Below are 26988 nucleotides of genomic sequence, written 5' to 3' on the forward strand. Positions count from 1 at the left end.
GACTAAAGAAAGACAGATGAGATAATAAACTGCTCATTAAAACACCAGGGGCCTCGTTTCCTCACTGATAAAAGTGTAAAACCATAACTAAAACTGTGTGTGTCTGCACAAAGGCAGAAATGCCCACATGCAGGCTTTTCACAAGAGCTATTAGGCCAGGTGGTTCTCCTTTATAAATCAATGAGCCTGCTTTCCACTCCCATTGTTAACATGAATAGATGTAGATGCTCCTTCAAATATTAGAGTAAAGGCCACTGACACTTGCACGACTTTGATGCACGCATTTGCACGCACTGTGTCGTGCAGGAGAGTAAACTTGTCGTTAACGGGTGTAAACTGAACGTGAGAGGGGCGCCAGCGCGTGCAACTGTGCAAAGAGAATTTTGAAATGTTCAAAAAAATCTTTCACACATAAATGTCATGCAACAAACATGAAGTGGTAGTCAACATTGCGAGAGCTACTCGCCAACACAACGTGCAGCTCGTCAAGTCGAGTAAAGAAGTGAACAGTATGAGTGACTGTGTCAGCGCACCAAAGCGCAGCTCGTCTGAACGATTATAATGAGATGTTAAATCTGTCATAAACATACTTTTACAGCAGCACACAAGAAGGAAAGAACATGCAACTGTTTTACCAAGCCATTACAATATAAACATGACAAATAATGACCTTTTTAGATGGCTCAAAATGCTTTCTCCACCTCGTTCAGCATGCGCGAGCACGGAAAGCAGCAGCTGGAACACTTCTCTGTGATTCCGGAAGTGATTAGAGGCATTTTCAACAGCTAACTTGGACAGAAAATGATTAATCCACTACAAAATAATTATTTTATATACGCAGCGTCCAACGCACAGCACGTTGCAACCAGTGGAACAAAGCACACCGTCCAGCTGGGAACACAGCGGGTGGGATCATCACGATGATGTTTGTGCAAGTGCACGGATCAAAGCCCTGCAAGTGTCAGGGCACCTTAATTGCAAATTTGGTGAGAATCCGTACAGTAGTTTTGATGTAATCCCGCTAATAGACAGAGAAATAAACACCAATGATTTTATCACGCCCTTGGCGGTTGTAATACGTTTGTCACAACTTCTGCGGCAATGGCAAAAAACAAACAAACAAAAATCTGACGCTAAAGAACTTCAACTTTACCAAATGTGAAAGTGAGGTAGTCATCATAGCGCTGGGGGAAAATAAAATAAGTTTTATTTGGTGGGGGGTCTTCTTTGGGAATGTCAAAATGTAAAAAAACAGACAAACAAAAAACACCAACAACCCAAAACCAATAAATGGAAAAAAGCAGCAGAGGAAACCAACTTGTGCACAGCAAGCTGCAACAAGCAAATGCAATGAACAAAACAAACTAATAAATAAATAATATTAAAAAGGGCTGATAAAGTTTAGTACACACTCAGTTACAGGCATGTATGCGTAGACAGAACTGCAACTCTGACATTGTCTGCTTTGTTTTCTGTTAAATTTTGTCTGCCTTATTTATCATTTCCACCTCACCATACAGACAAAAAACACTTTCTGTAAAATTGGCCACAAATAAGACTTTGTGCTATCAGTGCCTGTTTCCATGCTTATGCTTATGGATTCACAAACTAAATCGCTTTGTGTGGCTGTTAGATCACATTTTAAGTCTTTTCTAACACAAATATGTGCTTTCTCTTGAGGCAGTGTTTCTCGTCCTCTCCAGCGCTTTGCTGAGTTCACACATTTGCTCTTAACTTAAAAAGTGAACATAATGAAACAATATATCAGGGTACAAATTCTGCTGCCAGGATCCTGACAGACTTGGCAGCCTTTTCTTTTTTGTCCGCTTCCCAGCTGATCCTCAAGAGTGCCAAATTAGTGTAATCACAAAATCTAGATCAATGACTACTTAAATGTACCACATCTTTATGTGGCTTTATGGGGTGTTAAAACAACACAGGTGGAACAGCTACATGAGTTTTATCTGTTGAGTAGAGTTGTATTTTCTGCAACATTAAATATGCTTTTTCAGAGTTCCATTGTTCCACAGATTATACGACATAATTGAATGTTGTGGCTGCTCTTTTATATTTCATCAACTAAAGAATGATGGTAATCCAGCTACCAGTGGAGCATATCGGCTCAAGTTGGCGCTTACGAAAAAAAAAAACATAAAGAGAAAGTGCTTGTACCTGCAAGGTCACCAAGCTAAAACCTCTAGCAAAGCCATAAATGATGACTTTACTATTCAAAACATGGATATGAAGCAATGATTCAAGGTAAAAAATAGTATTAGAGGAGCACACAAGATTCTAGTTAAACATACGAGCTGCACCAGGGATCTACTTTAAGCCATTTTGCTTTTTGAAGGAAATGAAAATGGTGACCTCGGAACTGCAGAACAATCTCCCTGGTGCATACTTTTTGCAAAAGACATTGTGTTGTGCAGGATAAGACAAAAGAAAGAAGGTGATTCAAGAACAGTGGTGTCCAAACTATTGCAGAAAGGGCCGAGAGGGTGCAGGTTTTCTTTGCAGCCACTGACTCCAGCGGGTGAGTTCACTGATCTGATTCCATCTGCTCAAAGTGATGTTAATCAGTGAAATCACCCGCTGGAGTCAGGTGATCTCACAGGGACAGGAAGCCAATGAAGAGATGCCAAAATGGGTGTAATGTGGTCAAACTTTCTGCTTCAGAAAGAATACAGATCTGATGACAATTCAGATTTAGAAGTTAGCATACTGAAAAGAGCAGGATTAAGTTTAAATATAGAGGATTGTGTTACCTGAAGATGGAGACATTGGTGCCAAAACAACCTACAGAATGCAGACTGGGTGGGACAACTGGAAGAAGGTATCAGAAGCTTTGTGTGACTGAACAAATTAGGCAAGTCTTCAAGGTCAGGTCAGTAAAATAATGATAAAACAGTAGCGATGGCAGTGAAGGGAGTGTAGGACCGACAACCGTCATTTGTCACTATATCGCTTGGTATGTTGCAAGGTATGGGTAATGTTAAAAATACTACTTGTCTCTTTGATTTGTTACCAGCTAATTGTTTCAAACTTCAACATGGGTAGAGGCTTGGAGTGAGTTATGTTTAGAATTGGTGCTGAATAAATAAATAAATAAATAAATAAATAAATCTGATTGGCATGAATTTTAATATGATATTAGGTTATTGCGAGGGAACACACAAAAATACATAAGAGTTTACATGAGAGAACTGTTTGCTCTCTCCGGTGTTTGCTCATCGACAGTGTGCGAGGTAATCAGCGCGTAGACGTTTGTAGCGCTGCATCAGCAGCGCGGAACCCTCACGAGCCACGACGGCCGACGGCCGTTAATAAGGCTGGCATCTGAGAATGACCTAACCAGGAAATTCAATGGAGAGTGGCGAGATGTCCTTCTCAGAAGATTCAACGCGGCATGCAACCGAAGGCTTCAACTCTTCTGAGGTAGGCTAGCATCCAGTTTCCACACAGAATTTGATGTTAAGATATGGACTTTTATGGTAACATAAAACTTATGTATTGCTGTAAATATATCTACATGAAAGGTTTATCTTTGACCCGTTGTGTGACTGTCATGCCCAATTGCGCTGTTTGCGCTTGTGATGGAGGGCTGTATGTGGGGTTAATCTACTGTCTTGTGTCGTTTCTCTCTTTTTTGTGGTATGCGGGAGATCACTTGACCAAGGGTCTATATCTTCAAATAATAATTAAAAAATACTGTCATCACTCTTTTACTCAGTCAGTCTTTTACAAAGGTGTAGCCTAAATACACGAGCTTTCCAGGAGCGTACCCAATTCATTACGCACGCTCAGAGGCAGAGCCGGCCCAAGGCTTACGCCAACTACGCAGTCGCTTAGGGCCTCCACGCCACCAGGGGGCCCCGAGAGCACCGAGGCGTTGTGATAAAAAAGTAAATATATACATGAAATTAAAATAATATTGAATAATTTAAACGAAATTGTATTACACCCGAAAAAAAAAAAATTCATTTTGACAAAATACCAATACTAGGTTAATTGATGCCTCCTGTTGGCTGCTGCTACCGTTGGGCAAATTTAGATGCACCACTGGGTCAGGTGGTCGATGACTAATCATGATGAAAGAAGTGAGTACAAGTCGTCTCAGAAAAGAAATGATCCCTCTGGAGCGGAGAAAAGAAAAAAGTTGGAAGACGAGAAAAAAACAAGACAAAGGTAGGTTTGCAATATTACAATTTTTGTTGTCATTATTTGCGAAATGATCTGTTCGTTTAGTGTAAAGTGCTTTAGGTGTCTTACAGTCAGAGGCGATTGCTCTAAGACTGCAAGGGAAGCTCAGCTTCCCCTAAAATGTCAAAAAATAAGTGATCAAATATATACTGTTGTGTGTACATGTCATGGATTAAATATGCGCTACAACGCGCTTAACTTTTGTTCAGAATCATCTTATCACTGGTAATGACGCGGCTTTCCTCTCACTCAAACCCGCAGCTTCACAGTGCTTTAAACAGTGTGGACGCTGATCTCAGACTTCAATAGCGACACAAAGACTGCCGCGAAACAAGACGAGTCATTGGATAAATGCTGGGCTTTGTCCCGCCCATAGGACGCTCAGCGTGTCTGGGGTCTATGGGGTAGTGGGCTGGCCTCGGCCGGCCCGGACGCTCAGCTTCTGCATGATGATTGGATGATCTGTCTGAGGCTGAATCCCTTTTTGATTGACAGTGAAATGAGCGAATCAGCGATCTTTTGGTGTAAACACCCGTGGGAGCATTTTCATTCTGTTCTGAGTTGAACGAAGACTAGCGACAAATCGAGCTTCTATTTCTGGTGTGTGTGTGTGTTTTTTTGTAGTTGCTTGTGTTTGGAGGCTGACTTCTATCACTCTTTCTGACTTCTGTCGCAGTTTCTGTCCCTACTGAGCAGCAACCGTCACAAAGCACTCACAGGTGGACAAACTTTACACTAGCCTCGCGCCAGTCCCAGCTAGCTAGCGAGCTAGCCAAAATCCGCGAGCAAGCTGCACATAATGGCAGACAATTTGAATGTTGTGGACCGGATTTTGGCGAAGCCATTTGATAGTCTTCCTTATGAAGAAAAACTTAGAGTTAAACAGCAGGGCAGATCAACTCCTCAGATTAATTTGTTGCAAAAGGTGGGGAAAAGTAGCTCAGCTCTCAATGGTTTGCAGGCAAAAGTTAAAGCAACAGCCCCCAGTGCAATGTTTGTGCATTGTTATGCACACACATTGCTGTTATGTTGTGGATTTCTATGTTCGTTTTGGAGATGATTTAAGTATTGTATTTATTATTTAAGTATTTAATTTTGATTACAACTTTATTTTTCTGTAAGATAATGTGAATGTCATTTGATTCTATTTTGTATTTGGATATTGAACATTTTGCACACCATTGCACATCTGAAATAAACTATTTAACATGTTTACTATAAATGCAGTCTCCTGCCTGCTGCTGTTACTTTCAAATAGTTAAATTAATGAGCCATACTTATACATCACTCTGTATGTAGAAGTTAATTAAAACATATTTATGAGTTTGCTACCCCTTTTAAAGTTAAAAACAAGAATGATACCTCTATGATGTAAGATAATTACAAATAATGCTAATGATTGTGGGTACGTTACACACATAACAGTGTAGCCTATGGAATAATGAAGCATCTGGTGCTGAGGTGATGGTAGGGGGGCCCCCCAAATGAAATTCTGCTTAAGGCCCCATAAAGGCTTGGGCCGGCCCTGCTCAGAGGCACGTCCCCTCCGGTGCGCACTCTTTTTTTGGGGGGGGGGGGCGACCCTCGCCTCCTGTGATAAATTCATCGCCCCCTTAATATTTTTTTTCTGGTGCCGGGCCTGCCTCTTCAGCCACAGACTGCTCCTTTTCAAGTGCAGGACCAACAGACTGAAAAACTCCTTTGGCCCTCGGGCCATCAGACTGTACAACTCACTCAGGGGGAGGAGGAGTAACAGGAAGACAGAGAACGGTAAGGAGAGGAGCAGTAGTAGACTAAACCAGTAGCAAGCAGTATTTATATTTGTATTTACATTTTGCAAATTATTTTTGTACTTTCACTTTTGATGCTCTGTGTGCTTCTTACCCTCTGTGCTGCTATAGAATGCTGCTGGAACCTCAGTTTCCCTGAGAGAGTCTTCCCAAGGGATCAGTAAAGTTCTATCTAATCTAATCTAATCAAAGGGAGCAGAAATGTCTCAGAGAGTACACCAAAGTCATTTGGACATGTGATGTGAAGAAACACTGAATACAGTTGTATCCAAAAGTTTGGGCACCCCTGATAATTTTCCTTTATAAATCATTGGGTGTCTGGATCAGAAATTTCAGTAAAATATATCATAGGGCAGTTGAACACACTGATATTTGAAATGAAGTTTCTAGTATTTACAGAAAGTGTGCAATAATTCTTTTACCAAAAATTAGGCAGGTGCATAAATTTGGGCACCCCAACAGAAAAAAGATATATAAATATTTATCCTCCTTCTGCAGAAATAACACCCTCTAAATGCTTCTTATAGCTTCCAGTGAGAGTCTGGATTCTGGTTGAAGGTATTTTGGACCATTCTTCTTTACAAAACATCTCAGGTTTTTTGGTTTCCGAGCATGGACAGCCCGCTTAAAATCACACCACAGATTTTCAATAATATTCAGGTCTGGGGACTGAGATGGCCATTCCAGAATGTTGTACTTGTTCCTCTGCATGATGCCTTAGTAGATTTTGAGCAGTGTTTAGGGTCATTGTCTTGTTGAAAGATCTAGCCCTGGCGCAACTTCAGCTTTGTCAGTGATTCATGAACATTGTTCTCAAGAATCTGCTGATATTAACTGGAATCCATGTGACCCTCAACTTTAACAAGATTCCCAGTACCTGCACTGGCCACACAGCCCCACAGCATGTTGGAACCACCTCCAAATTTTACTGTAGGTAGCAAGTGCTTTTCTTGGAATGCTGTGTTCTTTTTCAGCCATACATACTGCCCCTTGTTATGTCCATATAACTCAATTTTAGTTTCTTCAGTCCACAGCACCTTATTCCAAAAAGCTGGCTTGGCCAAATGTGCTTTAGCATACCTCAAGCTCTGTTTGTGGCATGTATGCAGAAAAGGCTTCCTCTGCATTACCGCATCATACAGCATCTCCTCGTGCGACGTGCACTGTATAGTTGAAAGACGCACAGAGACACTATCTGCAGCAAGATCATCTTGTAGGTCTTTGGAGCAGGTCTGTGGGTTGACTATGACTGTTCTCACCATCCTTCGCTTCTGTTTATCTGAGATTTTTCTTGGCCTGCCACTTCGGGCCTTAACTAGTACTGTGCCTGTGGTCTTCCATTTCCTCACTATGTTCCTCACAGTGGAAACTAACAGCTGAAATCTCTGAGATAGCTTGTGGTATCCTTCCCATAAACCATGATGTTGAACAATCTTTGTTTTCAGGTCATTTGAGAGTTGTTTAGAGGCTCCCATGTTGCCACTCATTACAAGAGATGCAAAGAGGGGAAACATTCGCAAATAGGCCACCTTAAATACCCTTTCTCATGATTGGATTCACTTGTGTAAGGAGGTCAAGGGTCAATGAGCTTACCAAACCAATTTTGTGTTCCAATAATTAGTGCTAAATATATTAAAATCAATGAAATGGCAAGAGTGCCCAAATTTAAGCACCTGCCTAATTTAGTGTAAATAATTATTGCACACTTTCTGTAAATACTAGAAACTTCATTTCACTTCTCAAATATCAGTGTGTTTGTCTGCTATATGATACTGTATATTTGACTGAAATTTCTGATCCAGACAACCAAAGATTTATAAAAGAAAATCATGAAAATTATCAGGGGTGCCCAAACTTTTGCATACAACTGTATATCAGTCAAACAGAAATGAAAATGGAAATATTGGGGAAAAGAAAGATGGAAGGTTAAATGAAGGTGGACAGATGGAGTACAGAAAGGAATAGGAGTTGAGTGGAAAGAAGGAGCAAAATGTTGATCAGACACATCAACCTCGCATAGACGGTGGAAAAGATGAAGAAAAAAGAGTGCAACATCTGATTTGAGTACAGTAACGGTGCTGACGCAACCGTCGAATAATCTGTTCTAAAGAATATTTCTATCATTACACCTGAAGCGGTTTTCCCCGACGTGGGTCTGAATCTTCCGTTTCTTCTACAACTGGCTTCTCAGTGGCTACAGAGAGCTGCTGTCGATGGAAAATTAGCTCCTGTTTGAACTCTTCCTGGGTCCTGGTCTCCAGAAGCTTCTGCCTGAAGGAAATGTCGGAGAACAACGTGGAAAATGTTCTGCCGAGTTCAATGGCCGTCTTGGTGCTTTTCTGAAAAGGATGGTGAAAATATATTTGCATATATAATAAAGTCGCTTTTGACACTTATAAAACAGTTTCTGAATTCAGATTTTTATGTTTTATGTTATTTAGTTAATATTTTTAGGGTTTCGAAAGACTGAGCATCAGCCAGCTGATCCACAAAGTCAAGTCTCTTCTAAAGCAATTGGGAGAATTAAAAATTTTAAAATTTAAATTTTTATTTAAACATGAAGATACACTCACACATCAAACATCCTCCACTGTCAATTTGTATCACGGTGGATCTCAGGTGGCTTTGTTTTGGCTCAGTTACTTTGGCAGATAAATTAGTAGATATTCACAGAAGCTTGTCTTTTGTCTTCAGATACTGTACTTGGAAATAAAAACCACTAAGTCTGTTGCTAACCAAACCATGCTACCTTATTGGGATTTGGGTAAAGAGAATACTACAACCCCTGGCAAAAATTATGGAATCACCGGCCTCGGAGGATGTTCATTCAGTTGTTTAATTTTGTAGAAAAAAAGCAGATCACAGACATGACACAAAACTAAAGTCATTTCAAATGGCAACTTTCTGGCTTTAAGAAACACTATAAGAAATCAAGAAAAAAAGATTGTGGCAGTCAGTAACGGTTACTTTTTTAGACCAAGCAGAGGAAAAAAAATATGGAATCACTCAATTCTGAGGAAAAAATTATGGAATCACCCTGTAAATTTTCATCCCCAAAACTAACACCTGCATCATATCAGATCTGCTCGTTAGTCTGCATCTAAAAAGGAGTGAACACACCTTGGAGAGCTGTTGCACCAAGTGGACTGACATGAATCATGGCTCCAACACGAGAGATGTCAATTGAAACAAAGGAGAGGATTATCAAACTCTTAAAAGAGAGTAAATCATCACGCAATGTTGCAAAAGATGTTGGTTGTTCACAGTCAGCTGTGTCTAAACTCTGGACCAAATACAAACAACATGGGAAGGTTGTTAAAGGCAAACATACTGGTAGACCAAGGAAGACATCAAAGCGTCAAGACAGAAAACTTAAAGCAATATGTCTCAAAAATCGAAAAATGTACAACAAAACAAATGAGGAACGAATGGGAGGGACCTGGAGTCAACGTCTGTGACCGAACTGTAAGAAACCACCTAAAGGAAATGGGATTTACATACAGAAAAGCTAAATGAAAGCCATCATTAACACCTAAACAGAAAAAAACAAGGTTACAATGGGATAAGGATGAAAGTCATATTCAGTGATGAATCTCGAATCTGCATTGGGCAAGGTGATGATGCTGGAACTTTTGTTTGGTGCCGTTCCAATGAGATTTATAAAGATGACTGCCTGAAGAGAACATGTAAATTTCCACAGTCATTGATGATATGGGGCTGCATGTCAGGTAAAGGCATTGGGGAGATGGCTGTCATTACATCATCAATAAATGCACAAGTTTATGTTGATATTTTGGACAATTGAAAGGATGTTTGGGGATGATGAAATCATTTTTCAAGCATCTTGCCATAGAGCAAAAACTGCAAAAACATTCCTTGCAAAAAGACACATAGGGTCAATGTCATGGCATAGGGTCAATGTCAATGAGCAGATCTGATTTGATGCAGGTGTTAATTTGGGGGATGAAAATTTACAGGGTGATTCCATAATTTTTTCCTCAGAATTGAGTGATTCCATATTTTTTTCCTCTGCTTGGTCTAAAAAAGTAACCGTTACTGACTGCCACAATCTTTTTTTCTTGATTTCTTATAGTGTTTCTTAAAGCCAGAAAGTTGCCATTTGAAATTACTTTAGTTTTGTGTCATGTCTGTGATCTGCTTTTTTTCCTACAAAATTAAACAACTGAATGAACATCCTCTGAGGCCGGTGATTCCATAATTTTTGCCAGGGGTTGTAGCAGTTCTGCTTTTAAAAGTTAAAGCTGGAAGATTTATGATTTATTTACACTAAAAGCTTATATGTTGTTGCGGAGTAGGGTGGGAGTAGAGATATGAAAAAAATGGCCAGCCAATACTGACCAAAAAAAAACCTAAAACAAAGAAAGATAACAAATGACAAGAACCAATCATCTGTTCATTGAAATGGGGCTTGGTGAAATTTGATCATGTTCAAATGTGAACTGGTCTTGGATGCACTCATTTACACTGAAAAAAGAACCAACTTAAAAAAGCATTACAATTGGTAAAACCTGAATGAATGAAGTTGTTGAACTTAACTTTGGAAATTAGAGTTGATCTCGAGTTGATCTAACTTACAAACTTAAGTTCAAACAACTTAATTCATTCAGATTTTACCAATTGTAACATTTTTTATTTAAGTTGGCTCAACTATTCTCATTTTTCAGTGTAGGATGTTGGTTCAAATCCCATTAAAATAGATTTTTTTTTCAAGTTATCATGGGTTGTTGTGCTTGATGCTCAGATGCATTTCTACAAGTATACCTGCCTTCTGGACTTACAGCCAGCACAGGGTAAAGATGAGAAAAATAAATTGGTAGCATTTACCGTTTTATGAGGGGCGAGGATGAGAATGACATAACGAGCCTCACAGCAGTTCACGCCCCAGTTTTGTGGCCTGTCCAGACGGGCAATGCAAACATGACGTCTCTGGAGGTTCCTCACATTGGAGCTGAATTGATGGAGAAATTGTGTGCATCAGTTGACTTGAAACTGAACCTTTGTGGAATTGTGTCTTGGCAGGTGTTATTTAGATCCATCAAATTTGAAAGAGGATTACTTTTTTGACCATTTTGAGAACTGTGGTCTGTATTCCCCCCTGTGCAGGCAGTAAGTGCCGCACCTAGCAGCAGACAAATAACTTTCCAAACATAAGTTAATTAGTAATCAGCATTTAAAGAGATGTTAAGTGCATAATTTTCAGAAACTTGGGGTCCCAGAGTAATTGAACCCAAATTCTGCTTTTCTTACTGGTTAGTGCAATGCACCAAGCATCCATTTCATCAGGATAAAGGGTCAAAAAGGCTGTTTCTGGTCAATTTCAGGGGAAAAAAAAGAAATTTGGGGTCTCAGAGTATTATGATAATCTCTCATCACTCATCTTCAACTGCTTATCTGGGATCAGGTCGCGGGTGCAACAGCTCCAGCAGGGGACACCACATTAACCATCTCTGACTGGGGCATCCCAGGCCAGTGTGGAGATATAATCTCTCCACCTAGGCCTGGGTCTTCCCCGGGGTCTCCTCCCAGAAGGACATGCCTGGAACACCCCCCTAGGGAGGCGCCCAGGGGGCATCCTTTCCAGATGCCTGAACCACCTCAACTGGCTCCTTTCAACGCGAAGGAGCAGTGGCTCTACTTCGAGCTCCTCACAGATGACCAAACTTCTCACTTTATCTATAAGGAAGACACCAGCCACCCTCCTAAGGAAGCCCATTTCAGCCGCTTGTACCTACAATCTAGTTCATCGGTCATGAATAGTCCTAATGGTCCTACTCTTACCTATGGTCTCTTGACCATAGGTAAGAGTAGGAACAAAGATTGACCGGTAGATCGAGAGCTTCGCCTTTTGGCCCAGCTCTCTTTTCATCACAGTATGGTAGAGCGAATGCAACACCGTCCCTGCTGGGCCAATTCTCCAGCCAGTCTCACTCTCCATTGTCCCCTCACTCATGAACAAGACCCCGAGGTACTTGAACTCCTTCACTTGGGGCAAGACCTCATTCCCTACATGGAGTAGATAATTCATCGGTTTCCTGCTGAGAACCATGGCCTCAGATTTAGAGGTGCTGATCCTCATCCCAGCTGCTTCACACTCAGCTATGAACTGATCCAGTGAGGGCTGGAGGTCACAGGCTGATGAAGCCAACAGGACCACATCATCTGCAAAAAGCAGTGATGAGACCCTGAGCCCACCAAACTAGAAACCCTCCTCCCCAGACTACACCTTGATATCCTGTGCATGAATATCACAAACAGGTTTGATTACAAGGCTGTCTTGATGATAATCTTTTATTTTGTAGTAATATCAGATTAGTGGTTGTGTTTTTGCACAGAAATATTGCTGCAGGTGAACTTACAGAATACAAAGCCAGGACTGCTGGTAATGAATCCCGGTGGAAGTCGCACTGACACCCTGAATGGTCTCGGACAGAAGGTGAACTGCAAGAGCATAAAACATTATGAACATAATCAGGACGGATGTGAACATACCTCTGTGGAACTCAGCCTGACCTGCATGACCTGTCCACACATTTATTTGTTCTCTGTTGCTCACCAGTGAACTCTTTCCCTCCTGCGTCTGTGAACAGCAAGTTCATGACCTTGTCCACATTCCAGTTCCCTTGACTGTCCTCCACCACGTGGGTTAACATTCGCTTCAAGACCTCATCCAGAGTGGCAGCTTTCTCATCCAATAGGATGCTGGCCTGAGCCAGAAAGCTGTCCAGGTCTCTGTGGGCGCGCACTTCTTCGTGGAAGTCCATTGGCTTTACATACTAATGCAAGGAAACAACACAGAAGCAGACGTACAAGAATGATAGGTGATTTAAAAAACCAACATTGTGGGATTTAAGGAAAATAGTAGTCATCACATTATAATTTGAGAAATGTTTGTTTTTTCTAACTCTTCCTCAAGCCCCGGTCACATGACACATGGTGATAGCTGGACGAAGGATGAAGAGTAAAAAATTCAAAAATCGTTGAGAAAAGGTGGACGAAAGAGCCTACACCCCATCACTGAAAAGCCTGCAAATCAAGCGAACTCAAACAAAACGAACAAAAAGAAAAATGAAGTGAACGACGACCTCGATGCTTTAAACGAAATCAGAAAGAAACATTCACGATCATGTGACCGAAAGCGTGTATAAAACCGAGAACAGCCAGCCTTGTCCTCGAGTCTGCAGTATTTGCAGGTGCGAGATTTTGTTCGTCTTCACAACAGCAAGTTTTGTTTGTCTTCACATTCTGAGTTCTTGCAGTGTGTCTGTATCTTGTTGTTCAACTACACTTTATCTGTGATAATAATTATGATGAGTACCTTTGACAAGTCCATGGCATCAGACATGGGGAACTGTCCGTGTCAGACCAAGGCTACTCCCGAACACAGGCACACGCAGGTCAGCCACAAATGGTTGAAACGTGTAAATAGTTAAAGTAGTTGATAAAACATTCTTAATGCTATTGTTTCTGTAGGAAAATGTTGCTTTTTCATCCCAAAAATAAACAATTCATTAGCAAAACAAGGATGTTTCCTTCAGCTTGTCAAAGCTTTAGTTATTGATTCGTTCACATATCGTTGCGTTCGTCAACCTTCGTTCAGTACGTCAGATTTGGGAGGTTGAATGAAGTTGGACAAAAGTCAAACGAAATGCTAAAGTTATGAAAACTAAGCAAACGATAAGAAACCGTCAAGAACAAAAGCAAAAGGAAATATGGATGAACTGAGGTTGTCATCAGTATTTGTTCAAATTTGTCAACAGTTTAAAAATTCTAACAAAGCGTCAGCTGCAGGAATGAAGGTGAAAAAAGGTTAAACGAAGTCCAGATTTCTTGTTTCGTTTGGGCTTCGTTGTCCTTCATTAGAACCGTGTGACTGGCGCTTTACGCCTTCAAATTTCCACCACACTTGATCTGTTCATGATGGTCCACCCCAGAATTACCCTTAAAGGGTTTGTTTTGACAAAGTAAAGGTTAATGGAGTCAAAGATAAATATTTGGATTTTTTTTTTTTCTTTCTTTCACTCACACATGGCAGATGTGGAAGACAGTTCTGGCATTGAGATCAAATTAACCACAGCTTAATCATTATGGGTCCAGCTAATTGGGGTAAAAGGTCAAAATTTTATTTTTACACTGTCATTTGTAATAAAGTTGGCACACGTATAGACGTGGTTTCTGGAATTACCCAGTAAAAGTCAAATTTGCCAAAGGTCAGTAACTCCTCCATTACTGATTTCTACTAAACTTTGTAAGTCAGTGAAGCCTGGCCCCCAAATTACCCTTAAAGAATTGCTTTTGTCAAGTAACTGCCAAATTGTCAAGGAATTTTATTTTCAACCTAATTTGGATCCAAAGTGGCACACATTGAGTTGGATTTTGCAATTATCCTGGCAAGGTCAGCCAGAGGTCAATCATTTGGTTCAGGTTCAAAGTCACTGGAGTCAATGGTCAGATGGTCGTAGCTTACTGTCTTCATATCCACAGGTACTATTCCCTTGTGTTACCAAAATTAAAGATGGGCCAAAATAGTCAGCATTGTGTAAGGAAATATAAATTAGAAAATGTAGGCTCTTACTTTTCTTGTTGTATTTAAAAGCCCAAACCCTTCACCATCCGGATCTGCAATTAAAATACACAAACGTGTCTCTTTTTTAATTGTAATAGGACATACAAGAAATGTTCTCTGACTCTTATGTGTGTTGATATCTGAAAGCAGACAAGGTCACTTACAATTTATGAGTTTTAATCAAATGTTGCAGTTTTTCTTGGGTAAAGAAATCAAATTTTGTTAACACAGATGTGCAAAATAATGGATGAGTGAAGCAAATGCAACAAATGGTTACATACATTCAACTCTTCATTAGTAAAGACTTTCAAATTAATGAGCATGTATACGTATACAAATTCACATAACAAAAATGAAACACTGAATTGAATGCCAGTTTAATTAGTACATTGGGCTGAATGTGTACCAACACTAATCATATCCACTTGCAAATCACTAGTAGTACCTCTGTAGGTGTTTGGAAATAAAAAGAGCCAAGGTTATCTGTTTCTGTTCTTGATTTTGTTGCACCAAGACAATGTTTTCATTCACTTCAATGAATTAACCATCTATAAGGGATATACAGTAGTGTTCAGAATAATAGTAGTGCTATGTGACTAAAAACATTAATCCAGGTTTTGAGTATATTTCTTATTGTTACATGGGAAACAAGGTACCAGTAGATTCAGTAGATTCTCACAAATCCAACAAGACCAAGCATTCATGATATGCACACTCTTAAGGCTATGAAATTGGGCTAATAGTAAAAAAAAAAGTAGAAAAGGAGGTGTTCACAATAATAGTAGCATCTGCTGTTGACGCTACAAACTCAAAACTATTATGTTCAAACTGCTTTTTTAGCAATCCTGTGAATCACTAAACTAGTGGAGTTACCCAGTAAAAGTCAAATTTGCCAAAGGTCAATAACTCCTCCATTACTGATTTCTGCTAAACTTGGGCTATTAGTAAAAAAAAGTAGAAAAGGAGGTGTTCACAATAATAGTAACATCTGCTGTTGACGCTACAAACTCAAAACTATTATGTTCTTTAACCACAGTTTTTCATGATTTATTCACATCTGCGAGGCATGGAGTCAACCAACTTGTGGCACCAAGATTCCACTCCAAGATTCTTTAACAACATTCCACAATTCATTCACATTTCTTGTTTTTGCTTCAGAAACAGCTTTTTTGATGTCACCCCACAAGTTCTCAATTGGATTTAGGTCCGGGGATTGGGCAGGCCACTCCAAAACATTCATTTTGTTGGTTTGGAACCAAGATTTTGCTTGTTTAATAGTGGCCTTGGGGTCATTGTCTTGTTGAAACACCCATTTCAACGGCATGTCCTCTTCAGCATAAGGCAACATGACCTCTTCAAGTATTTTGACATATCCAAACTGATCCATGATATCTGGTATGCGATATATAGGCCCAACACCATAGTAGGAGAAACATGCCCATATCATGATGCTTGCACCACCATGCTTCACTGTTCTCACTGTGAACTGTGGCTTGAATTCAGAGTTTGGGGGTCGTCTCACAAACTGTCTGCGGCCCTTGGACCCAAAAAGAACAATTTTACTCTCATCAGTCCACAAAATATTCCTCCATTTCTCTTTAGGCCAGTTGATGTGTTCTTTGGCAAATTGTAACCTCTTCTGCACATGTCTTTTATTTAACAGAGGGACTTTGCGGGGGATTCTTGCAAATAAATTAGCTTCACACAGGCGTCTTCTAACTGTCACAGCACTTACAGGTAACTCCAGACTGTCTTTGATCATCCTGGAGCTGATCAATGGGTGAGCCTTTGCCATTCTGGTTATTCTTCTATCCATTTTGATGGTTGTTTTCCATTTTCTTCCACGCCTCTCTGTTTTTTTGTCCATTTTAAAACACTGGAGATCATTGTAGATGAACAGCCTATAATTTTTTGCACCTGTGTATAGGTTTTCCCCTCTCCAATCAACTTTTTAATCAAACTACGCTGTTCTTCTGAACAATGTCTTGAACGTCCCATTTTCCTCAGGCTTTCAAAGAGAAAAGCATGTTCAACAGGTGCTGGCTTCATCCTTAAATAGGGGACACCTGATTCACATCTGTTTGTTCCACAAAAGTGACGAACTCACTGACTGAATGCCACACTACTATTATTGTGAACACCTCCTTTTCTACTTTTTTTTTTTTTTTTTACTAATAGCCCAATTTCATAGCCTTAAGAGTGTGCATATCATGAATGCTTGGTCTTGTTGGATTTGTGAGAATCTACTGAATCTACTGGTACCTTGTTTCCCATGTAACAATAAGAAATATACTCAAAACCTGGATTAATGTTTTTAGTCGCATAGCACTACTATTATTCTGAACACTACTGTAAGGGTGGCTTATATCATCACTTAAATATCTGTCAAGGTGCAGTTGTGGTATGGCAAAGCTAACAAAAGGTTCTCAGTTATAAAGCAGAATTAATGTAATTTATCACATATGATATCAATTGGTTGCTATGGAAACCAGGGAAACATTGCTCAAAGTGAAGAGAAATTATGCTCATCCTAGAGCTTAAATGTTGTGTGGCTTTCTTTTTGCAAGATAACAAGGGGTGATTTATTTTCATGCAAAGGTCAAAATAAGACAAGCAGGGTCAAATGACATGGGAAACAGTCAGACAAGTTCAGAATATTTGCTCGGTCTTGTGATTCATTTATCATTTGTGATTCATTTATCATTTTCATAACAACATTTCATAACACCATCCTTCCAGCTTTGCTCCAGGACAAGCTTTCTCTGCTCCACATGCCCAGCTCCACCTGCAGGTGGATCACAGACTTCCTGACGGACCGGAGTCAGTGTGTGAGGCTGGGTAAAAATGTCTCGAACACTCGGGCTCTCAGCACAGGATTTCCACAGGGCTGTGTCCTTTCCCCTCTGCTCTTCTCCCTCTACACTAACTGCTGCACCTCCAGCCACGACTCTGTAAAGCTCATCAAGTTTGCGGACGACACCACCCTCATCGGACTCATTTCGGATGGGGATGAGTCTGCCTACAGGAGGGAGGTGGACCGGCTGGTGACCTGGTGCAGCAGCAGCAACTTGGAGCTCAATGCCCAGAAAACAGTGGAGATGATCGTGGACTTCAGGAAAGCCACAGCCCCCCCGCCCTCCCTCGCCCTCACCAACAGCCCCATCACCACTGTGGTCTGTCACCGCTTCCTCGGCACCACCATCACCCAGGACCTCAAGTGGGAGTCAACCATCAGCTCCCTCATCAAGAAGGCCCAGCAGAGGATGTACTTCCTGCGGCAGCTGAAGAAGGCCAAGCTGCCTGTCCAGCTGATGGTGCAGTTCTACACGGCCATCATCGAGTCCATCCTCTGCTCCTCCATCACGGTGTGGTACGCCGGGGCCACAGCCAGGGACAGACACAGACTGCAGCGCATTGTGGCCTCTGCTGAGAAGGTGATCGGCTGTAGCCTTCCATCTCTCCATGACCTGCACGTCTCCAGGACTCTGGGCCGAGCAGGTCGGATCACAGCTGACCCTTCTCACCCTGCACACGGTCTATTCAAACCACTCCCCTCGGGCAGGAGGCTACGGTCCATCCGGACCAGAACCTCCCGCCATAAGAACAGTTTCTTCCCCTCTGCCGTTAGACTCATGAACTCCTCATAACTCAGTCACCTTAAGCTTAACTCTGTCACTTTATCATTTTATCATGGGTCACTTTAGACAATGTACTTTGGTTTTTAATTGCACTCCTCTCACTGCACTGTTTTTTCTGTTTCTCTGTTTTTCTGTTGCACACAGCCTTTCATATTTCATATTTCTTTTTTTTATCTTATATTTTATCATATTTTGACACATATGTTATATTTTATCTTAGCATTTTATCTCTTCTTAATGTTGCACCATTGTACCGAAGCAAATTCCTAGTCTGTGAATCCTGTTCACTGGCAATGGCAATAAACTTCTTCTGATTCTGATTTTTCTGATGTTTCACTTCCGGATTTAAAATGAGACTAGGAGGATAAAAGAAGAAAATGCAGCCAGCTGACTGATCCCAGTCCAGAACTGACCAATCAACATGAGACTGCATTTGTCCGAGCATCAGTGTCATGGTGGGGCATTTCGTCAGGAGCAGCCACACCTTGTTTGATGTTGTCATTGGGATGTATTTAAGTCTGGTGTGTTCAACCAGTCGATTGCATGACACTGTTGCTGTAATGGACAGTGCTGCTGTAACGGACTGGTGCAGAAGGTGGCGGCAATACACCAATAAGAATGCCGGCTGCCATGAAACACCATAGAAGAAGATAGCTCTTCTTCTTCTTCTTCTTCTATGGTCGAGTATGAGAAAAAATGAAAACTTATTTTCATTCAGAATGGGAAGGTGATTATTTTTTATTCATTCAAAAGACAAATTTATCTGTCTTATCTACAATACAAATGTGGCTTTACCGAAGAAAGGGAATTTGAAGCGGTATTTCAAGACAATTCACAAGAGCTGCGATGCAAACTTCCCGGCTAAATCAGCTCTGTGCACCCGAAAAGTCCAGGAATTGAAAAGTCGGCTAGTAGCACATAGGGATGGGTATTGATAAGATTTTATCGATATCGATTCTGCTTATTGATCAGATTCCTTATCGATTCCCTTATCGATACCTCGTGAATTTTGTACTAAAAGTAGGCTGTACAGGTTTTCTATGTATTTCATTGAGTCTTAAAGTAAATAAATATGAAATTGGTCACTGTATCCTTGATCTCTGGACATAAATAAAAATAAAACGGTGTTTCACTTTGAAGTTATTAATTCAGACTGGACTCTATCGTTCTAACTTGACTTGGCAGAGAGCCGCGCAGCGTTTGGAGCTGTGTGAACAGAACGGAGGACGATTCTCGTTTCTTTCTCGCAACAAGAGTCCCAGTTAGTAACTTTATTCCGCACAAAAGTGACTCACAATTGACATACTCAGGGATGAAAGTGACGAAAAACAAAAAAAGCTGAAATTAACCCCCAACACCACCTGCACGAAAATGAATTCTAGAAGCTCTGAAATGCAATCTGGGACTATTCCAGACAATAAACTGCAGTGAGTGCAGCATCCATTTAGTGAGAAAAAAACCCAACTTTCCTTATTCAAATTCATTCCAGTAGTATTCTGCTCTTACTAGGATGCAGCAGTTTTCTAGTTTGGCAGATAGTTCTGGAGGAAATCACTGAAGAAATTAACACATTGAAAATATGGTTTGACCGAAACAAATTGTCATTAAACTTAAATAAAACAGGGATGAAATGGAGGTGAAAGAGTCACTAGGTGTTCACAGGAAACACTTATTTATTTCTGTATATATGTATGTATTTATTTATGTATGTTCATTGTTAGTTGGTTTTATATTTTCTGTTGTGTTTCTATTCAGGTTCTTTTTGTCTCTTTCTCTAAAACTGTATATAATAAGTATATATTGTATATAATAATCATTAGATTATTAATATATAAACAAAAATAAATTTAAAAAATATTACAATTTGAAAACAAATGCACCCGAGCGTGATGACACCTGCAACTGCTTAATGCTAACTTTTAACATTGAAAATGCTATAGACATGCTAATGCGTTAGCATCGCTCCCGTTTTTAAGTTATAAAATACATCTATCAACTGTTTCAGAAGACCATAACAGGTCGGTTTAACATAAAAAAGGTAAATAATACTCACAGACGTATTCTCTTTAGGGTTTTAGCGGGGGAAAATTAAGCGAAAGAAAGAAAGAATAAATGAAGCAATCGAAGCACTGTTTCAATCTGTGAACCACTGCTTCGATTGGTTCAAGGTTCAAAGCAAAGCCGCACTGCAGAAAAGTTGATTACGGACCTGCTGCAGGGTCTGTAATCAGTGTAGAGAAATGATCATTTTCCTGACAAACACCCCCCAAAATAACGGCGACTCTGAAGGACTGATAACAGAATCGTTAAGCAAAAAGCTTATTGATGTCGGTGGATCGAATCATTTCTTAACAATACCCGAAAGGAACCGGTTCTCGATACCCATCCCTAGTAGCACAACAGTCAGTAAATATGGAAGACATGATGGATGTCGCTAATAAGATTGTATGTTCGGTTTGGGCCAAGACAGAGGCAATTATTCAGTGTGCAGCTGGAGGAGACGGGTGCAGAGCACACAGATCTGCTGCACACAGCAGAGGTAAATTTCTGGAATGGTTTTCTGAATTGTTGCCCAAAATTAAAGAATTGCGATCGATGTGCAGTTGAATATTTTGCATGGTAGCATGTTGACATCAGTGTGTGTGTGTGTGTGTGTGTGTGTGATTGGATGAATGTCGGGCATCATTGTAAAGCACTTTGAACCAAAAAAAGATATCAATAGTAGTGCAGTGCATTTATACTCTGCTCCTTATTGAAGAACATCACTGAGGCCAAAATAAATTAAACCATAATCTTAACTCTAACATCAGCCCTAACCATCATCTTGAACCCTGAACCCAACTTCTGCCTGACTTTCTCAAAGCCGTCTCACAAGGATATTTATGACTATGATGGAGATGTAAGGACTGGTAGCGCAGTCTATCAAACTGATACTGTAGAGTAGCTGACACATGAATCCTCCCTGATTTTATCCAGAAACAGTCAGTAAAGGTCACCACTCTGAACTCACATGAGACTGTTGTGAACTTGAGGTTTTGAATTTACAGTATATCTCACATATCTTTGGTATAAAAGGCAGAGTAGTGAATGCCACCAGCACAGATGGCCTATTTTTAGGCAATGACCTGGATCTGACCCAGAAAAAGTAAGACAAGGTCAGTGCCCTCTGACGTCATGAGAGAGTATTATAAGAGGAAGTTACTTCTGTAATTTCGAAGTTCTGCAGTGATATGGTTTTGAGTAATTGGGCAGCAAAGGTCATGGGCACAATCACTCACTAACAAGGATGGAGCTTATTTCTATAGCTCCAACACTGTAGAGGCAGAGTTTAATAAAGACTGCACTCATGTGGTATAACCCCAACACTGTTCCATTTCTGAGCATGTTATTGTATCAGCAGGCTGATACACTTCACATGTTGCTGTATATAATTTTTGAAAATGACCAGATCAGTGGCAATTCGGCACAAAGACCATCACTAAAATCAGGCTACAGACAGTATGTATAGTTGTCTGGCAAGAAACAAAGCACACATATTCACCTGAAATCCCAGTTGGGATTGTTTGCTGATAGATGTGAGGGGCAGATGAATCTGTGAAATTCTCATCTTCCTCTTGTTTTCCAGCTTGCAGCTCTGTGGATATAACACAATGTCTTTGTCAAATAGTTGCCAATTCTAACTTTACACAATACGTATATACAGTGAGTGAAACTTCCAATGCCACACTACGATTATTTGCTTACATATTTAATATAATTGGTTACAGTTAATGAGAAATAAACCTCATCTGAAATGATGAAGGATGGTCTAAAATGCAAAGTGAAGGTGAATTTGAGGCATATCCAACTCAATATTGCTGTCTTCATGATGCAAAGCTGGGTGCAAATAAAATCATCTCATGGGTGTGTTGTGGGCAAAACATGAAACAAACCATTTTGTCATTGTCTTTGAGATACACAACATTCTGGTATTGAGAAACTAGATTCAACGGAGATGATTTCTCCGGAGTAAATGGATCAGTGTCAAATTGTCAGAGTGCACCACTGGACAGAGGCCACCAAAGCTCCCTGATGTGAAGCAGTAAAGTCAAGTTTTGTATTTTTCCATGAGTGTTTCAGTTCAGTTTTGTTGTGTATACAAACAAGGTATATACAGTCAGATTCTGAAGAGACTTTCAAGTCCAGACTTAAGAAGCACTTATTTTCCCTTTTGTATGATAGCATACTGGCATAGTATGGTACTATGCTTTCTACCCTGTTAAATTCATTTTATTAGTAAAGATAGCGGGCCATGGCCTCAACTTTATCTAAGGTCTGGGTCTTTTAGTGAATTATTATTATTATTTCTTCTGTTTTTCTTGTTGCTAAATGCTGATAAATTATATTGCATTTGTTGTCTTTCTGCCGCCTCATTCTTTATTTTCTCTCTATTTAAGGTGTGGCTCCATCCAGAGATGGGTATAGTGTTTTCTTCTGCAGGCCTTCTGTCCTGTGCACTGGCATGGACTTCCAAAATCTCCCAAAATTTCCTGTATTGTCTATTGTGTCTGTAGCATGACCCAAGCAGAGGGTCACCCCTTTGAGTCTGGTCTGCTTGAGGTTTCTTCCTCAAATCATCAGAGGAAGTTTTTCCTTACCACTGTCACCTGTGTGCTTGCTCTTGGGGTTGGTAAGGTTAGACCTTACTTGTGTAAAGCACCTTGAGGCAACTTTGTTGTGATTTGGTGCTATATAAATGAAAACAATTTGAAATTGAAAATTATATGTTATATTATGTATGTGAACCCACTTATGTAAGACAAGTCTGAGTGCTGCATCCTCTAAATACCATTTATACACCAGGTTTTTGCTGGTCTAAGGTGCATCCATGTTCAGCTGGCAGACAGTATCAATGCACCATTTTTAGACCAGTTTAGCAATCGATGTAGAAACAGGTGTATTTCTATTACGTTTTCAAGAATGTGAGTATTGATTTACACTGTGAGGTCCACTGTGCTAAATTGAAGATTGGGTCCAAAATTACTTTCTGGGTGAGCAAAATTAGTCAAATGTGCAACCAGCTGTTATAATGGGATATAATGACTTGATGGACTCAATCTTCAGTAGAATAATGTTTTTGTTTTGTTTTTTTGCAGTATTACCACATTGAATGGCAATAAGCTGAGTTGTGGGCAAGGTGATTTGCATGCTTGTCTCCAAACAAGAAGGTTTCTCATTCAAAGCAACCCATGCCTCACTATCCAAGTACATCAGGAGGGACATCCAGTGGTGCCAAATCAAATTATGGATACCATAACTGCTGTTTAAACCTGAACCAAAACAAATGAATTTTTCCGACAGTGCACCCAGTGGTCTAGATGCCACAATGTGCCGGAGTCAGTCAGTCAGTCAGTCAGTCTGCCATATTTCACTTGTGAGTGAGATTACTTCAGTTGTACTGGCCAGATTGTCACCAAACTTGGTATATGCATTACTCATAGTGACCCAAAAAAACTATTGATTTGGGGGTCAAAAGGTTAAGGTCACTAGAGCATACTTTGTAAAATTCTTGTGAGAGCAATATCTTTTTTAAATTGCCTGATTGTCACCAAACATGTTATGTGTGTTCAGTATGTTGACCACAAGAAGCTTACTGACATTGTGGTTAAAAGGTTAAAGGAGTGAACATTGTAAAAAATCTTGAGTACAATAACTTGGGATCAAAAAGTCAAAATCACTGGACTGTAGTTTATAAAGGACTTCTGCAGAAAAGCATTACTTAGGAGTAAGCTAATTAACATTTGCTCAGAGTGCTGTGGGTTTCTGAAGGCTATACCTCTATTAGTGTGAATTGTCACCTTCCAAGACAATTTTTGTAAAAAAAAATTAAAAAGTAATAAAAATGCTAATAGCCCTGCTTCTATACTGAAACAACCCAATGTGAGATAAAATTTCTTTTTATGTCAAGATTAAGGTATTATGTGAGCCACGTCGCCTTTGTCTCCAATCCATCTTGGACTTTTCCAGCACGGTGCCATCTGTTGACAAATAAGCAGCAACAGCAATGCAAGAGCCAATAAAAAATTTAAATAAAAAAAGTCCCCTTTATAACAGACACACAAACGTGTCATAAAATTTTTCATTGCATAGAGTATAAATATGACATTTCCACTGCAGCTTTTATGAGGGGAGAAGAAACTTCATTTGTTCATAAGCAAATCTTTTCAGCTGTGATTATTCTTTCTTCCCATCATTGACTCCAAGATCATCTGCTTCATTATTTACTCATTTATTCACCTCTCAATACATCAGCAAAGGCTGCGCTCATGAGCACATGTAATGGGGTCGTCTGTGAGCAGCCTCAACATTAGCATAAACAGAATTATACCCATAATTTTCACTGAAAAACTATTTAATATCACTCTTGTATTCTGAAAGGGGGAAAAGCAAGCTGTGCCTTTTGTGATTGTAAAACCTCAACAAAGTGTCAAGTACTCAAAAGAGAAGAAAACTGCCAGAAAAAGTCAAAGTAAACATAGGTATCTGTTACTGCAGTGATGCACCCATCTCTTGGAAAACATATCCATTCTTGGACATCCCAGTAGGTGGAACATCTGTGGGGGAGAAAAAAGCAAAAATATTCCCAGTATTCGTTTTATTATTATTATTATTATTATTGTTGTTCTTATTAGTTTAAAAGGATCTCAGATTCACTTAAAAAAGGCATCAAGCAGCTGTTCAGCCTGAAGGTGGAAGTCAATTATGGAAAAAAGTGAAGTGGAGTCGCATAACATGCAATGTCAAATGTCATATTAAACAGTGACACTTTCTGCACCATATCTGCATGCTAATATACAGGCCTTCAACCTCCTGCTGAAGTCATGTCTCTGTGCACGGCCACGCTTACCAATCACTGGCCTGCTCTTCGCTCCTTCTGCCATATATATATATATATATATATATATATATATATATATATACACACAAGGTTGGGTAGGATTACTTTGAAAGAATACATGTGGTATACATGTACAGTATGTACACTCAACAAAAATATAAACGCAACACTTTTGGTTTTGCTCCCATTTTGTATGAGATGAACTCAAAGATCTAAAACTTTTTCCACATACACAATATCACCATTTCCCTCAAATATTGTTCACAAACCAGTCTAAATCTGTGATAGTGAGCACTTCTCCTTTGCTGAGATAATCCATCCCACCTCACAGGTGTGCCATATCAAGATGCTGATTAGACACCATGATTAGTGCACAGGTGTGCCTTAGACTGCCCACAATAAAAGGCCACTCTGAAAGGTGCAGTTTTGTTTCATGGGGGGGATACCAGTCAGTATCTGGTGTGACCACCATTTGCCTCATGCAGTGCAACAAATCTCCTTTGCATCATCCGTGAAGAGAACACCTCTCCAACGTCCCAAACGCCAGCGAATGTGAGCATTTGCCCACTCAAGTCGGTTACGACGACGAACTGGAGTCAGGTCGAGACCCCGATGAGGACGACGAGCATGCAGATGAGCTTCCCTGAGACGGTTTCTGACAATTTGTGCAGAAATTCTTTGGTTATGCAAACCGATTGTTTCAGCAGCTGTCCGAGTGGCTGGTCTCAGACGATCTTGGAGGTGAACATGCTGGATGTGGAGGTCCTGGGCTGGTGTGGTTACACGTGGTCTGCGGTTGTGAGGCTGGTTGGATGTACTGCCAAATTCTCTGAAACGCCTTTGGAGACGGCTTATGGTAGAGACATGAACATTCAATACACGAGCAACAGCTCTGGTTGACATTCCTGCTGTCAGCATGCCAATTGCACGCTCCCTCAAATCTTGCGACATCTGTTGCATTGTGCTGTGTGATAAAACTGCACCTTTCAGAGTGGCCTTTTATTGTGGACAGTCTAAGGCACACCTGTGCACTAATCATGGTGTCTAATCAGCATCTTGATATGGCACACCTGTGAGGTGGGATGGATTATCTCAGCAAAGGAGAAGTGCTCACTATCACAGATTTAGACTGGTTTGTGAACAATATTTGAGGGAAATGGTGATATTGTGTATGTGGAAAAAGTTTTAGATCTTTGAGTTCATCTCATACAAAATGGGAGCAAAACCAAAAGTCTTGCATTTATATTTTTGTTGAGTATATGTACATACATTTGGATTACTTGTAATCTGATTACTTTTGGATTACATTTCAAAGTAATCCTACCCAACCTTGTGTGTGTGTGTGTATATATATATATATATATATATATATATATATATATATATATATATATATATATATATATGAAGCTTTTTTGAGATATTTACAAATTTATTAAAAACTAAGAAATCACAGTGCCCTGCAACAGTATAGAAACTCTTGGTATTTCACCCATTTTAATTTGTTGATGCCATTTCAAATCCAAAAAACACAAAAAAATAAAAAAATCTAAAATTATCTTCCTTAAACTCAATCTGAAAGCAAGTCTCTACAACTTGATATAAATTAATTACAAATATAAAAGCCAGGAAGATGGGTTGCATAAGTAATGGAACACTTTCTTCAAACAAGTCAGGGGATGGAACATGAACATTTCCAAGTCCCTGAATATGTCTTGAACTTACATCAATTATAAAGAAATACAAACAGTATGGCACTCTATGGTAAATCTGTGTGGAGTAGACAGTTCTCAAAAACTGAGTGGCTGTGCAAGAAGGAGAAGAGTGAGGAAAGCCACCAAGACACCCAGACAACCCACAAGACGTTATAGGCTTCTGTGGCTGTGATTGGAGAAATTA

At 40.0% G+C, this 26988-nt stretch overlaps 1 protein-coding gene across 1 annotated transcript in view; it reads right to left on the reverse strand.

Annotated features, from left to right (window-relative positions):
- Positions 1-26988, reverse strand: part of LOC117520623 (sodium bicarbonate transporter-like protein 11) — a 63449-nt gene that overhangs the window by 29428 nt on the left and 7033 nt on the right. Inside the window, exons 2-8 of the mRNA XM_034181934.1 lie at positions 24755-24805; positions 21754-21846; positions 14584-14627; positions 12565-12784; positions 12368-12449; positions 10836-10959; positions 8120-8329 (exon numbers count right to left, since the gene is read on the reverse strand). Of these exons, the coding sequence (XP_034037825.1) occupies positions 8120-8329; positions 10836-10959; positions 12368-12449; positions 12565-12784; positions 14584-14627; positions 21754-21846; positions 24755-24805 (824 nt within the window). The remainder of the gene's footprint in view (positions 1-8119; positions 8330-10835; positions 10960-12367; positions 12450-12564; positions 12785-14583; positions 14628-21753; positions 21847-24754; positions 24806-26988) is intronic.

The sequence above is a fragment of the Thalassophryne amazonica genome, chromosome 11 (genome assembly GCF_902500255.1).
Source record: "Thalassophryne amazonica chromosome 11, fThaAma1.1, whole genome shotgun sequence".
NCBI lineage: Eukaryota > Metazoa > Chordata > Actinopteri > Batrachoidiformes > Batrachoididae > Thalassophryne > Thalassophryne amazonica.